Source organism: Azolla caroliniana, unplaced genomic scaffold (genome assembly GCF_043228905.1).
Source record: "Azolla caroliniana isolate FFs.n. ecotype wild unplaced genomic scaffold, voAzoCaro1.0.p SCAF_1, whole genome shotgun sequence".
NCBI classification, from domain to species: Eukaryota; Viridiplantae; Streptophyta; class Polypodiopsida; order Salviniales; family Salviniaceae; genus Azolla; species Azolla caroliniana.
The window spans coordinates 7,193,224-7,206,421 of NW_028230436.1; the positions used below are offsets into that span (position 1 = coordinate 7,193,224).

Genomic DNA, 13,198 nt, shown 5'->3' on the forward strand with positions numbered 1-13,198 from the left:
TAAGCTAATATCATAATATCATTAATAATCAATATCATGTTAATATCAACACACTCCAACTGTAAACCATTAAGATTCTAAGATCACATATCAATAAACTAACAGTTTCTGAGAATAAACTTATTCACTGTACCAACCAAACCCTAAACAGTTTCTACAATCATACTATCACGCTAAACCCTAAATCTTCTCCCTATCTTTCTAATATCAAGCCATAATACACATTAAAATCCTAATATCAACCAAAGCCTTCTCCCAAACCCTAATACCTCGACTTGAAAAGGCCAAGCACATAAAAAAAAAAATCAGAAAATGTAGACACAAACACAAACACATAGATGGGAAATAGTAGGGCACCGATCGCAGAAGTGATTGTTGGGGGTTGGGCGACCACATTTAAACTTGGTTGGGTGACCAAACTTGAATGGCAGGTTGGGCGACCAAACTTAAATGGCAGGTTGGGCAACCACATTTTAACTTGGTTGGGCCACCACATATGTTACAGAGGTTGGGTGACCACTTTAGTTAGGTTGGGCAACCACAATAGGTAGGTTGGGCAACCAGAATATGTAGGTTGGGTGACCACAATAGGTAGTTGGGGCGACCTCTGACAACATTTTTGGTCGCGTGTTTTATTATTATCCAAATCAGACGGTGCAGATCGCACCTGCACCGTCCATGGCCGCGATTCCCTCAGCCAGCCCTATTAATGATTTGTGTCATAATAGACACACGTCGATTACACACATCCATCCATCCATCCATCCATACGTACATTATACATAGTACATACATACTGATACATATGTACATTGTTAGTTGTAGGAAGTAGCCTTAACAGACCGCTCGTGAAGGGGAGAGAGAGAGAGAGAGAGAGAGAGAGAGAGAGAGAGAGAGAGAGAGAGGTCATTTTTGTGAAGCGAGCCTGAGATTCTGGGTTTTTAGGCAGAGGGAGTGAGGAAAGAGGGAGGAGATATGGCGATCGTACCTTACGCGGCAGCCGCCGCCGCCGCCCAGAAGACCCTGTCTCCCTCAGCCCTCCGTTCCGCTTCTCGGCAGACAGAGGGCATGCTGCGCATCCCTTCCCGCCTCCAATCCGCCATTGACAACTTCCTCGGAGGTACCCCCCCCCTATATGTATATATGTGTGTGTATGCTGCATTTACTCGGATTGTCTTCAAAATATGTGTGCTTTATGCTACATATAAATGTAGATATAGAAAACCAGAGTAGAATTCAAGATTTGCCTTTGATATAGCGAATGTGAAGTGACAAGGGAAAATATCCCCAGAAGTCGTTCTTTGAAAGATCGTGCACTATAAAACTGGATGTTGGAGTGGAGAAAATGAATATGGTATTTGAAGAGGGTGTATAAGTGCAGGAGGGTTTGTGCAGGACTTGGTGTAGGACATGGCTCCATATCGCGCACTCAATTTGGTTGGCTAAAAATCCTTTTGTTTTCTCAACCAATCAAAATTTCGTGAAAAATTAGTGTCTATAGATTGACATCTAATTTCTTACCAGTTTAGGTAAGATCGAAGATTTGATTTCTTCAAAAAATTTAGCCTGTTAAAGTACAAGACACCATGTTTTGAGCTTCCGGGTTGATGTGTCTCATGAATGAAGGGATAAGTAGAGTTTACCAGCAAATGTGCTTAGTCATGGGGTTTGCAGCACATTAAGTACTCAGAAATCATAATTAGATTCACATAAACTGCAAAATACACATGTGCCTTTGTTCAGTGTAGGGAAATCATGCTGAAGTCCAATGATAATGTTAGGGTAATGGGTTATGCTAATTGTGCAGAGTATTCAACGAACGAGGTCAAGAAAAGTGTATCTCGCTTGTCAGAGGCTATGCGAAATACCAAAGTTGCGTTGCAACAGCGGGAAAAATCAGAATGGTCAGCAGAAGAGAGAGAATTAAATAGAAACTCGCAAAAATGGCTTAAGAAATTAGAGTTTCGAGGCCAGATTTTTAACAAGTACAAGCAACGGGACACCTGTGCTTATGTTGCTGCACGTGTGCCTGCTGTATATTGTGCTGTGTATCGAGTACTCATTGAGGTACACTTATTTGCTTTCTACTTTTATTAGGCTGTGTTCTAATATATGATATGTAGGCATGAGATGGGTTTAAAGGCATATTATTTACATCTATATACTGTAGTTTTTTAGCTAAAGCCTTTGTGATTGCAAAAAAATAAAATCATTTAAGATACCAGAGAAAAGGATTGTAGGATCCTAAACTAAAGACAATGTTTCAACAAAATTGTTGTGAAGTGGCTTAATGGTATACAGCACTGATATAACATCTGATCAACTAATTAAGCATGAGTGCTTTCGATATAGATTTCTTAAGATATTAAATTTCCTGTATGAAGCACCGTATCTAATCGAGAGAGGTTCTAAAATCGAAAGCACTTGCTTTTAAGTGTTATTTAACTTCATAACCATAATCATAAACGTATGAGAACCTGGAGTGACCATGTGTCTATTCAAATTCCTACCTTTAACATCTCTCACATGAGGCAAATCCATAAAGGAAAGGATGTTTGTTGTTTTGCGTTTGAAGAGAATTGACGAGGAGGCATGTTGGTTGGTCAATAAAGGAAACCACCATATTTTTCTCATATTTCAGCCCATTGCAATGTTCAGCTCTCAAATTGTTTCAAACTGGCACACTAGTTTAAAATGTAAAATAGATAATCTTGAATGACTTTAGAGATTGTAGAAATAGTTTACTAATTTCAACTGGATTACCCCCCTCACGAAGTCTCCTTACTTTTTCTTTTACCCCCTTCCCCAAATCATTCCTTATCCTTTTGAGCTATATATTATAGGTTAAGCAGCTTATGAATATGTGTAAACGATATAATTATTCTATCATTCCTCTATAACAAACAATGTGATCGACTTCGTTTGCAGATTTCTCGCCGATTGCCAGACTTCAAACCATGCCAGATTTTGGACTATGGCTCAGGCCCTGGTACTGCAATCTGGTAATGTAGGGAGTTTTTTCGAATTTGCCAATTGAGGAAGTTAGTGTTTCTGGGAAGAAATGGATGTTTCTATCATAGTCTCTGTCTTCTCAAGTATTTTGATTTCTTTGTTTCATGTAGGAAATGTGAATGATTCTTAAGTAGATCCCCTATGGCTTAATCAACAATTTCTTCAGCTTCTTTTGCTATGTGCATCTCACAAATTTGGAATTGAACATCTTCTAGTCAATTCTAGGAATTGTTAACTGGATCCTGAAAATGCATTTATTTCTGAGATGTTTGATCTCATAGTTACAATTCTTGTTTAAGGTCGCTTTGTGAAGTATGGCCAGGAGTAATTGAGCATGCCAACTTAGTGGAGCCATCTGAAGCAATGTCATTTGCAAGGCGAAGCTTGTTTCAAGGTGACTTGTTTATTTTGCTTTTTATTATAGAGTCTTAACAATACAAGGAATTCAAATTTATGAAAATTTGCTATTAGCCCTACTAGAGTTTGCAACTTCGGTCCAAGATGTCTAAATCTGCTCTTTTCTAGCTTCTGCCTCAAATGATGATTCATACTGGTGATAGAACCTTTGAGTGTCTTAAAAATTGTAATCATAAGTGTATAATTCTCAGATCTTGCACATTTGTTGTCAATGCATCCTGTATTATTGTGTTAGCCATGTAAAAGAAACCTTGGTTTCTCCAGAATTTTTTGCGTTGATTGTTTGTTTATTTTTATCATTCATGGCTTACTATATTGAAGGTATGAAGGAGGAATTGCCAAAAATAAGAAACTTCAAAAGTTTTGAAGGATTTGTACGTGAAGTCCGACCTACAGATCGAGAACACAACCTTGTCATTGCGGTTCGTCTTGCATAAATTTTACATTTGGGGATATCACTGGAGAGTAGAAAGCCCTTATTGTTTTTTTGAGTTGTTGTGTAAAGCTAGGAGTGCCACGCATAGTCATTTATTTGATAATAGGCAAGGTGTAGAATATATCTATGGTCTCTGCATTCTAAAGAATGGTAATTTAGTTGTTCAATGTAAATGAATGAAATGGTGCTTTTCTGTTAGATATTTGGAGATTTAATTTCTGGAATTTCATGTGATTAGTCATATTCATTGGGGGAATTGCGAACACAAGAAGAGAGAATAAGCGTTGCTCGCCAGCTTTGGGGCCTTACAACTGATATACTGGTAAGATTTAGAAGAATATCTTGAATGTATTATTTACAATGATTTTTCTTATGGATTTCTCTAGTATTGTATTAAGAATTTTAGAAATAAAATATTGGAGACTGTTGTCATTGCCAAGTTGAAGTAAGCTCACATTTTAATCAAGCAATTATAGAAGTCTTTATGTTCTAGGTTGTGAAAATTTTCGGTTTATATTATTAATCACGATTATATGCAGTGGATGATTCTCTCATCATGACTTTGAATATACTTTTTGTATTTACTGCTTTAATTTGTATTTTGTTTCACAGAACTGGTCAAGGTACAATGACACAAGCAATTGTACCTTTGTAACTTCTAACCCAGTCTAGCACTTCCACTTAATATAAGTCAACGTGCATTTGTCTCACCTTTATCTGATCCTTACATGAACTTTTGACTGGGCTTATTGATATATTATAACGATTTATCATTCTTCTCTTGTGAAATATTTCAGATTATTATAGAACCTGGACATCCACAGGGTTCTAATATAGTTAGAGAGATACGGTCTCACATTCTCTGTATGGAAAACAAGGTAGGATATCCATGCTTTTTATAAAGCCATTCAGGATCATCTTATCTTTGGCATTGCTAATTCTGTTTCTACCTTTTGAAGAGGCTTTGGCGTCAAACAAAGAAGTCCAAAGAAGCTGATACAGATAAGACGACTTATTTGACATCCCAGGGAAAGAAAATTGGTGCATTTGTTGTTGCTCCTGTGAGTATTTCTGTTAGGCTTTCTTTCATTTTAATATAGTCTATATATCTGTTTGTATTTATGGTCATCTCTTCACATTGTAGAAATCTGATTTCAAATATGAATTGTCTCATCTAAAGATATGATTGCATATAGATTTTGTTATGCTACAGAATTGCTACACTCTAATTGGTTTTTCCTGATTGTACACATGTTTCCTTTGATCAGATATGGTGTTGTGTATGAGTTTAAGCCTAATTGACGTGAGAGTTCCAATGATTTCTTAGGGATATGAGTAGTTAATGTGGACTTTTAAGGGAGGAACGTAACTGACACTTTTTGTGGTGGGCATAAGAATAATTCCCTATTTGTTTGCCTCCAATGTAGTAAGGGCATTCATGTTTGTCCCATTGTTATGAGGTGAGGTCTGCTGCATGAAATCGCTATCAAGGTGTGTGATGCTTCCTATGATCAAGATGCATTGAAGTTTTCTCGTAAAGCACTGGACTTGTATATATTGAATGCCCTGTTTTCAATGAAAATGGACCTGAAATTAACAAATTTGATTCGTTATTCTCCAGAAGTATTTTTACTGACTGTGGAAGTAGTAAAACAGTGCGCACATGATGGAATTTGCCCGATGGATGGAACTGACAAATATTGTCATTTCAGTCAACGACTTGCTCGATCTTCGTCACAATTGCTATACAAGGTATTAATACTTGCATGACAACGTTGTGATTGTGTTTTGGTGTGAAAAGCTGGATGTTACAAGTTAGTAATAGGTGTGCTCTTATACAGAGGCCTAAGGGTAAATCATTGAGAGGTTACGAAGATGAGAAATTCTCATTTGTTGTCTTACGAAGAGGAACTCGTCCAAAGTATGTTTGTGACCTGATGTTTTTGGTGGAATATATATAGAAATAGCTTAGGGAACGAAAATGATATGGTTTATTGTTCTAGTAGGATGGAATGGCCACTGGACAGAGTCAATCCAGCTACACTAGATGTCAACAAGAAAAAGAATCGGAGTTTCTATGGTGTTATTATTGGTGAGTGTCCTGCTTTTTGGGAAAGAATGCTCTTCATTAATCTTATGAAAATCTCTTCAGACTGACTTTTTATTTCTTTCTTTTGCATGTAGAGGAACCTGAGGGGGCTTTTGATAATGATGAAGAAGAGGATTCTCAAGATTTAGATTCCAGATCAGAAGACAGTGAAGAAGTGGATGAGGAAAGCAATGATGAAGAAGAGGTAGATGAAGGTAGATCAAACGAAGAATATGAGGATAGTGATGTTACAAGTACATCAGAGGATGATCTGACTGATGAAGGAAATGATGTCAGCAGTACAGAGGAAGAACTCAGTGAAGAAAGCAATACAGAAGCAGAACTTTCAGAACAGAGTAATGATACTGAGGAAGAGGAAGAGGAAGAGGAAGAGGAAGAGAATGTTGTAGCTGATATGGGAAGTGGATGGGGAAGGATTCTGTTCCATCCTGTACGTAGGGGAAAGAGAGTGATTGTTGATGTTTGTTCATCAGCCAATAAGAATGGTTCAAAGGGTTCACTTGATCGGATCACTCTTAGTAGTACTACAAATAAAGTCTTGCATTTTCAAGCACGTCGATCACGATGGGGAGATCTTTGGCCTTGTGGTGGAGCATGTGGTAGAGTTTGTGGTAGAGCTAGATGAGCTTTTGATTTTGATTTCAAGAGTTTTGCCAAAAAAAAATCATAGCGAGTCATGTAAGTTTTGAATTAAGAGTACCCATCTTAACATGAGACGAGTTTCTGCCATCTTTATGATGTCTAAGATCTCAAGGGTTTATGGAAATGCATCATTTTCGTCATTGAAAGTTGATGTAGAGAATCACAATACAAACTGTTTGGAGCAAAGATTGTATAAATTGCTGCTTGACCAATCAGTATGCACATCATTGCACACCAAATACTGTACACTGTGAGGTTATTCATGAATCCCATATTCTTCAATGATATATACACCAGAAAAGCTTGTTCTTTGTATGGATATCAAGCAACCCTATGCTGAAATGCTATATATATGATCAAGTATCGAAGTATTCTAAACTGCCACAAATTCTGTGCTGTCCTGTAATACCTGCGATTTATTGGTACAACCAAGGAAGAACCTTTTTTCATTTTCCTGGTTATTAAAATTAGTCACAAAACAATCGTTTTATTATTATTATTATTACTTTCGTGAACTTGAATAGTAGGTATTTGCAGACCATTTGATTATTAAAGCTCATGCTCAAGTTCTGCCCTAGCCTCACACATGAACTTTGTACCATCATGATCTTTTTCTTGTTTTCTGGCATTCCTTCTGCTAAAACGTATCAACCTTGTGCATCTACTGGTGAAAATTAACTATCAGATTCACATTATTTATAAACTTATTGTCAATATGCATTTTTGGTTCAGTATCTAAAAAATGCTGTCTATTTTGTGAAAGTGTCACAAGAATGCTGGTCCTGATTGATCAGTTGGCACATAAAAATGCATCCATTTCTAATATTTATACAAGAATGTTGGGTGTGAGTGATTACATAGGAAAGAAAAATACATCTAGTTCTGTTATCACAAGAAAGTTGGGCATAATTAATCAGTAGTTATCACAGGAAACACGTCAATTTGTAACATTATCAGAAGAATATTCAGCCTGATTTATTAGTTACTAGTTATGGCTACGAGGCAGCATGGGAAGAAGGAAACCAGCAAACATTGGAAAGAGAACTATTATTGTTGACCAACGGGCCCACACAAGCAGTGATTAATTCGACCCTCCATGAAGAACTTTTGCCAATTGGAATTCTTTGAGAAAAACGTTTAGGGCCTTCTGAGTAAACCAAATGCATCTATTTCTAACATAATCACAAGGATATTCTGCCTTATTGATAGGTCAAACACACATTTACATTTTGAAATTACATTTACTGCCCTAGCCAATTGAATCATGACAGATAATTAGGAAAATCTAGTTTCTTTAAGGCTGCAATATCTAGAAATGCAACATTGGTTCCTAACATGGAGGTCAGAAATATCACCTCCAGGTAAGCCATATCTTGGCTCTAATTTTTAATATTTTCCCTTGCATGCCCTATCATTCAGAGAGTGAGCAGTTGCAAAGACAAAAACACATAATGGATCCTATATTGACCTTATTCATCAATGTGAATGCAGGCCAAGCTAAGTTCAGAAAAGGACCAGAAAGAAGTTATAATTAGTCTTTGCAAGTTTCAATGTCCGATTCACACATGAAGTAGCTATAACACAAAGAGCTACAGATAGATAAGCCCCGTATTCTAGTCATAAACCTAAAGACCTATATACAGAGAAACACCAATAAGATAAGCCATTGCCACATACAGAAAAAGCCACGTGGCTATAACCAATATATTAATATAGCCATTGCAAGAGAGAATTTCATAGCTAATATAGACAGATAGCCATAGGCAATGAAGCAAGAAAAAAACCTAAAGGCTAATATAATAGGCTGAAATCTCGTTCACAATATACTCTTCCACAATTCATTTCCATGGTAATTAGTGCTCACAGATGCAAACAGCAGAACGTTATGAAACACTTTTAACATTCTGCAGCAAGATTCTATGAAATATTTGACGCCTCACGAAAAAACCTTATCATAGTTCTTACACCACAATCCTGGAAAGACTAAAAAGCCATTTATAGAATAATTCCCTCTAAAGATGTATTAATAATGAAGAATAAACAGGCTAAAAAATTACAACCATATGCATTTGCAATTATAACGACCTAATATCCAGTTATAACAATCTTCACTGACCCAAATGATTCCTTTCCTCTACATTGTTGCTAGTGAAACTAAAACCATCTTAGTTATCAGTCATCTACATTATAATCAAGTCCATGTATCAGCAATGAATCAATTCGCCATGTTACTACTTTCTTCAAATTTTAGCCACCTCTTGCTGATGACCCTTCTTTGGATTCACCCACATCTTCATAATCAGCTTCTGGAACCGGCTCCTCATAAGTATTACCATCACCTGCCTGACCTGATACAGCTTGTTGCAAAATCAATGTATTTTGAGTTATTTCTTCCACATTCTCACCAAACATAGACTTCCTCAATTCATCCATAGCTTTCTTTATCCGATCCAAATCCTCTTGAGGAGCGCCTTTCTCTTTATCTTCTTTCAACGTCTTCTCAGCTAACGCAATAACTTGCTCCCCGCTTGCTTTCGCATCGGCCACACTCTTTCTCTTTTCATCTTCTTCAGCATACGTCTCTGCATCCTTCACCATCTTTTGTATCTCATCCTCTGTAAGACCCCCTGAAGATTGAATTGTGATGGCTTGTTCTTTTCCTGTTGATTTCTCACACGCTGAGACTTGAACTATACCATTGGCATCAATGTTGAATGTCACTTCTATTTGAAGTGTTCCTCTTGGGGCAGAAGGGACATCAACAAGCTCAAATTGACCTAAAAGTTTGTTATCTCTAGCCATCTTTCTCTCTCCTTGATAGACTGAAACACCTACCACTGTCTGCCCATCCTTTGTAGTTGAAAAGATCTGGCTCTTCTTAGCTGGAATTGTTGTATTACGTTCAATAAGTTTAGTAAAAACACCCCCTAAAGTCTCCAAACCAAGTGACAATGGAGTTACATCAAGAAGCAATATATCTTTAACATCACCCCGTAGAACACCTCCTTGTATTGCTGCCCCCATAGCCACAGCCTCATCAGCATTTACTCCTTTACAAGGTTGTTTTCCAAATATTTTAGATACAAAATCTCGCACCTTTGGCATACGTGTCATCCCACCCACTAATAACACTTCATCTAGCTCACTTGCACTCATTGATGCGTCACTAAGGCAATCCATACAAGGTTTCCGGGTCCTTTCAATTAGATTTGATACTAATGACTCGAATTTCGATCGAGTAATAGTGGTATTGAAATGCTTGGGTCCTGATGCATCAGCAGTTAAAAATGGTAGTTGAATGTCTGTTTGCATTGATGTTGATAGCTCTACCTTCGCTTTTTCAGCAGCTTCACGTAGCCTCTGTAGAGCAAGCTTGTCCTTTTTTATGTCTATACCTTCCTGTTTGTTGAACTCTTGGACAAGATCATTCAACAGCGCATTGTCAAAGTCTTCTCCTCCGAGAAAAGTATCTCCATTTGTTGCTTTAACCTGCAAATCACAAATATTCATTCACTACAAAGCCCAGGAATCAATCAATATAGAGAGGAGAAAATGACCAAAATTTTGGCCTACAACCACCACTACCTCTACCCTCAGTAGTAGAATATGCAAAAATCTGATACTCCTTATCCAGTAATATACATGTGAATGTATTTCAGAAGTTAACCTAGGAAAAACCTCATAAATATCATCCAGCACACTAACTCATTAAGAGATACGAGAAAAGAGAACTGAAGCAAATATACGGTTTGGTTTTGCATCTCATGGGAAATATAACAAAAAAGAGAGGGTAATGATGAAAACAGTGATACAAAGAAACAGCTCAAAGATATTGTCTTCCTGCATTACAAAAAAACAGAGAGAACAAAAGAAAAGGGATCAGCGGTAAAATCAAATGGACTCATAAAAGAAAAAACAAGCAAAATACCTAAAACAAACACTAAGAACCACCAGTGCCAAAGAAAGCTAGAATTGAGCACAAAGTAAGACTTTGAATTGAATTCAAGAAAAAAGGCATTAGAGGTAACATCAAAAGGACTCATAAAAGAAAACGCAAGGAAAAGACCTAAAACAAACACTGAGAACCCCCAGTGCTAACGGAAAGCTAAAGAATGAGCACACACATAAGACTTTATGGACTCCTGGAGACCTCAAAGAAACTCATCTCCAAGGTCTATCAAAGGAAGAAAGAAAAAAAAAGAAAAAAACATTAAAAGAAAAGCACTTCAAAGACACTAATGGCCAAGAGCCCATTAAAAAAATGAAGATATAGCATATAACAAAAGTTAAGATATAAGGACCTCAAAGACACCATCAAGCATCTCAAGGATCGAGACATCAAACGTGCCACCCCCAAGATCATAAACTGCGATCACGCCTTCCTTCTTCTCCAAACCATAAGATAAAGCAGCTGCTGTCGGCTCATTGATAATACGCAAAACCTCAAGGCCAGCAATACGACCTGCATCTTTGGTTGCTTGCCGTTGGGCATCATTGAAGTAAGCAGGGACAGTAATCACCGCTTTTGAAACCCCTCTTCCTAAATAACCTTCAGCCGTATCTTTCATCTTTTGAAGAACAAATGCACCCACTTGGCTGGGTGAGAGTTTCTGGCCCCCTGCTTCAACCCATGCATCTCCATTATCTGCTTTAACAATGTTGAACGGAACCATTTTCATCTCTTTCGCTGTCTGAGGATCATCATATGGTCGTCCAATGAGTCTTTTCACACCAAAAAGAGTGTTGGAAGCATTGGTGACTGCTTGTCTCTTGGCAGGTATTCCAACTAAACGCTCACCCTTTGCAGTGAATGCAACAATAGAGGGTGTAGTTCTTGCTCCTTCGGCATTTTCTATGACTCGAGGAGCCTGAAAAATCAAATCATAGCCGGAAAAGTTTAACCAATAAACTCAAAGCTAAACAAGTTTACTGAGTAAACTCGAAGGTAAACAACACTTAATCAATTGAATCAAACCCAGACTCGATAAAATGGTTACAAAGCTTTCACCTTTCCTTCCATCACTGCAACACAAGAGTTTGTTGTTCCAAGGTCAATCCCAATCACATCATTCCCGGGTGCCTTTGAGCTGTGAGATGTACAAAAAAAAAGCAATTCAACAACTTAACACTCGAGCATAAAACAGGTTCTTATTTGCTCTAATACAATTTAAAGAAATTGTATTCAATTCCGAAATAAGCACATTCAAGCAATAAACAATTACACTCAATAGCAATTTTTAAGAACACTACAAACAAATACAATCCACCATATAAACAATGAGGTAAGTCCACTAAACCAAATATCTATAGCATTAAATTCATTACAGAACAATATACTCGAAAAGGATAAATTTTCTACAAAACAAATAGTCAATGAATAGGCTATAACAATGATCTACCAGTTTGCAATTGTATAAATGTATATGCCATGGATTTGATATTACTATGAAATGAAATCAATGAGCCAATAATTTGTAAGACTGGGCCAACAGTTTTACTTCACAAACCCTGCATTAGCATTGGTGTATCCCTAACCCAAAAACCCAAAATATGTAATCAAAATACATCATGAACCTTACTTTTCTCAGCTTGTACCAGGAACATTTTAAAATCAACTTCTGAACAATCTGATATAGGAATGCAATAACAGCTTTTCATATTCGTAGCCTATTGTTTCCATGCAATAACTTAAGAAATTCATCAAACTATCATTTTAGTGCAAAATATGAAAACAGAGAAAGAAACAACTTGCTCGAAACTTCAGAATCTTGATTGAAAAAAATAAGTGAATTACAAGTACCTGAAACTTCTTTGAGGAATATAAGTAGTAGTAGAAGAAGAAAGCAGAATGTTTGAAGCTCCACCCTGACATAAAGAAGAAGAAGAAGAAGAAGCGAATATTAGTGTCTATGGAAAGAAGCTAATATAGCCGACAGAGGGAAAATAAATAAATTAAGGAATATCTAAATACCAGATAATGCGAGATGAGGGTGGTCTTTCTCTGCAGAACAGAGTGCGTTTGCGCGATTCTCTTGGTCACGGTGAGAAGCTTGGACGCCATAGCTCAAAGAGATATAAATGTAATGGATGAGTCGATATGGAATCCTTGGGAGGAACGACTATTCTTTCACGCGATCGGATCAAGCGCGCATTCGAAAGGAAAAACAGGGGTCTGAAGGTGCAGACTCCAGAGGCAGGGGCAGGGGCAGGGGCAGGGGCAGGGGCAGGGGGGAAGGGTTTGGGGGAGAAGTATGTACTTCTGATTTAAGGGGTTTTACAGTGCATATACATACATACATACATACATACATACATACGGTGGTTGCTAGGGTTTTTCATATTACATATTATGTACTTTTTTATTATTAGCGATAGCACTAGCACCCTTAGGTTTTCTTTATTTCCAAGAATTGCCCCCCCTGGGAAATAGGAGATGCAATTGATCGAGTCATTTCTCAATGTATGCGGTACAATTTGATACTCAATACACCCCCACATCCATGACTTCACCAGAATGCCATAATGTATCAACCACCATAATACAACTTTTTTCAGGAATTCACCCATGCCCCTTAGCCATT

At 37.4% G+C, this 13,198-nt stretch overlaps 2 protein-coding genes across 2 annotated transcripts; one reads left to right on the forward strand and one right to left on the reverse strand.

Annotated features, from left to right (window-relative positions):
• Positions 1-902: 902 nt before the first annotated feature.
• Positions 903-7,070, forward strand: LOC147868720 (copper ion binding / methyltransferase). Its single transcript, XM_087322807.1, has 12 exons — positions 903-1,120; positions 1,808-2,067; positions 2,929-3,002; positions 3,312-3,406; positions 3,751-3,851; positions 4,104-4,187; positions 4,663-4,743; positions 4,825-4,926; positions 5,522-5,617; positions 5,707-5,786; positions 5,872-5,957; positions 6,050-7,070. The coding sequence occupies exons 1-12, from the start codon at positions 976-978 to the stop codon at positions 6,598-6,600; spliced, it is 1,755 nt and encodes a 584-aa protein (XP_087178933.1). The 5' UTR covers positions 903-975; the 3' UTR covers positions 6,601-7,070.
• A 1,541-nt stretch (positions 7,071-8,611) lies between these two features.
• Positions 8,612-12,791, reverse strand: LOC147868721 (uncharacterized). Its single transcript, XM_087322820.1, has 5 exons — positions 12,589-12,791; positions 12,418-12,482; positions 11,626-11,704; positions 10,919-11,485; positions 8,612-10,106 (listed from the first exon to the last, which is right to left on the reverse strand). Exons 1-5 carry the CDS (start codon positions 12,676-12,678, stop codon positions 8,865-8,867), a joined length of 2,043 nt encoding a protein of 680 aa, XP_087178946.1. The 5' UTR covers positions 12,679-12,791; the 3' UTR covers positions 8,612-8,864.
• Between the last annotated feature and the right edge of the window lie 407 nt (positions 12,792-13,198).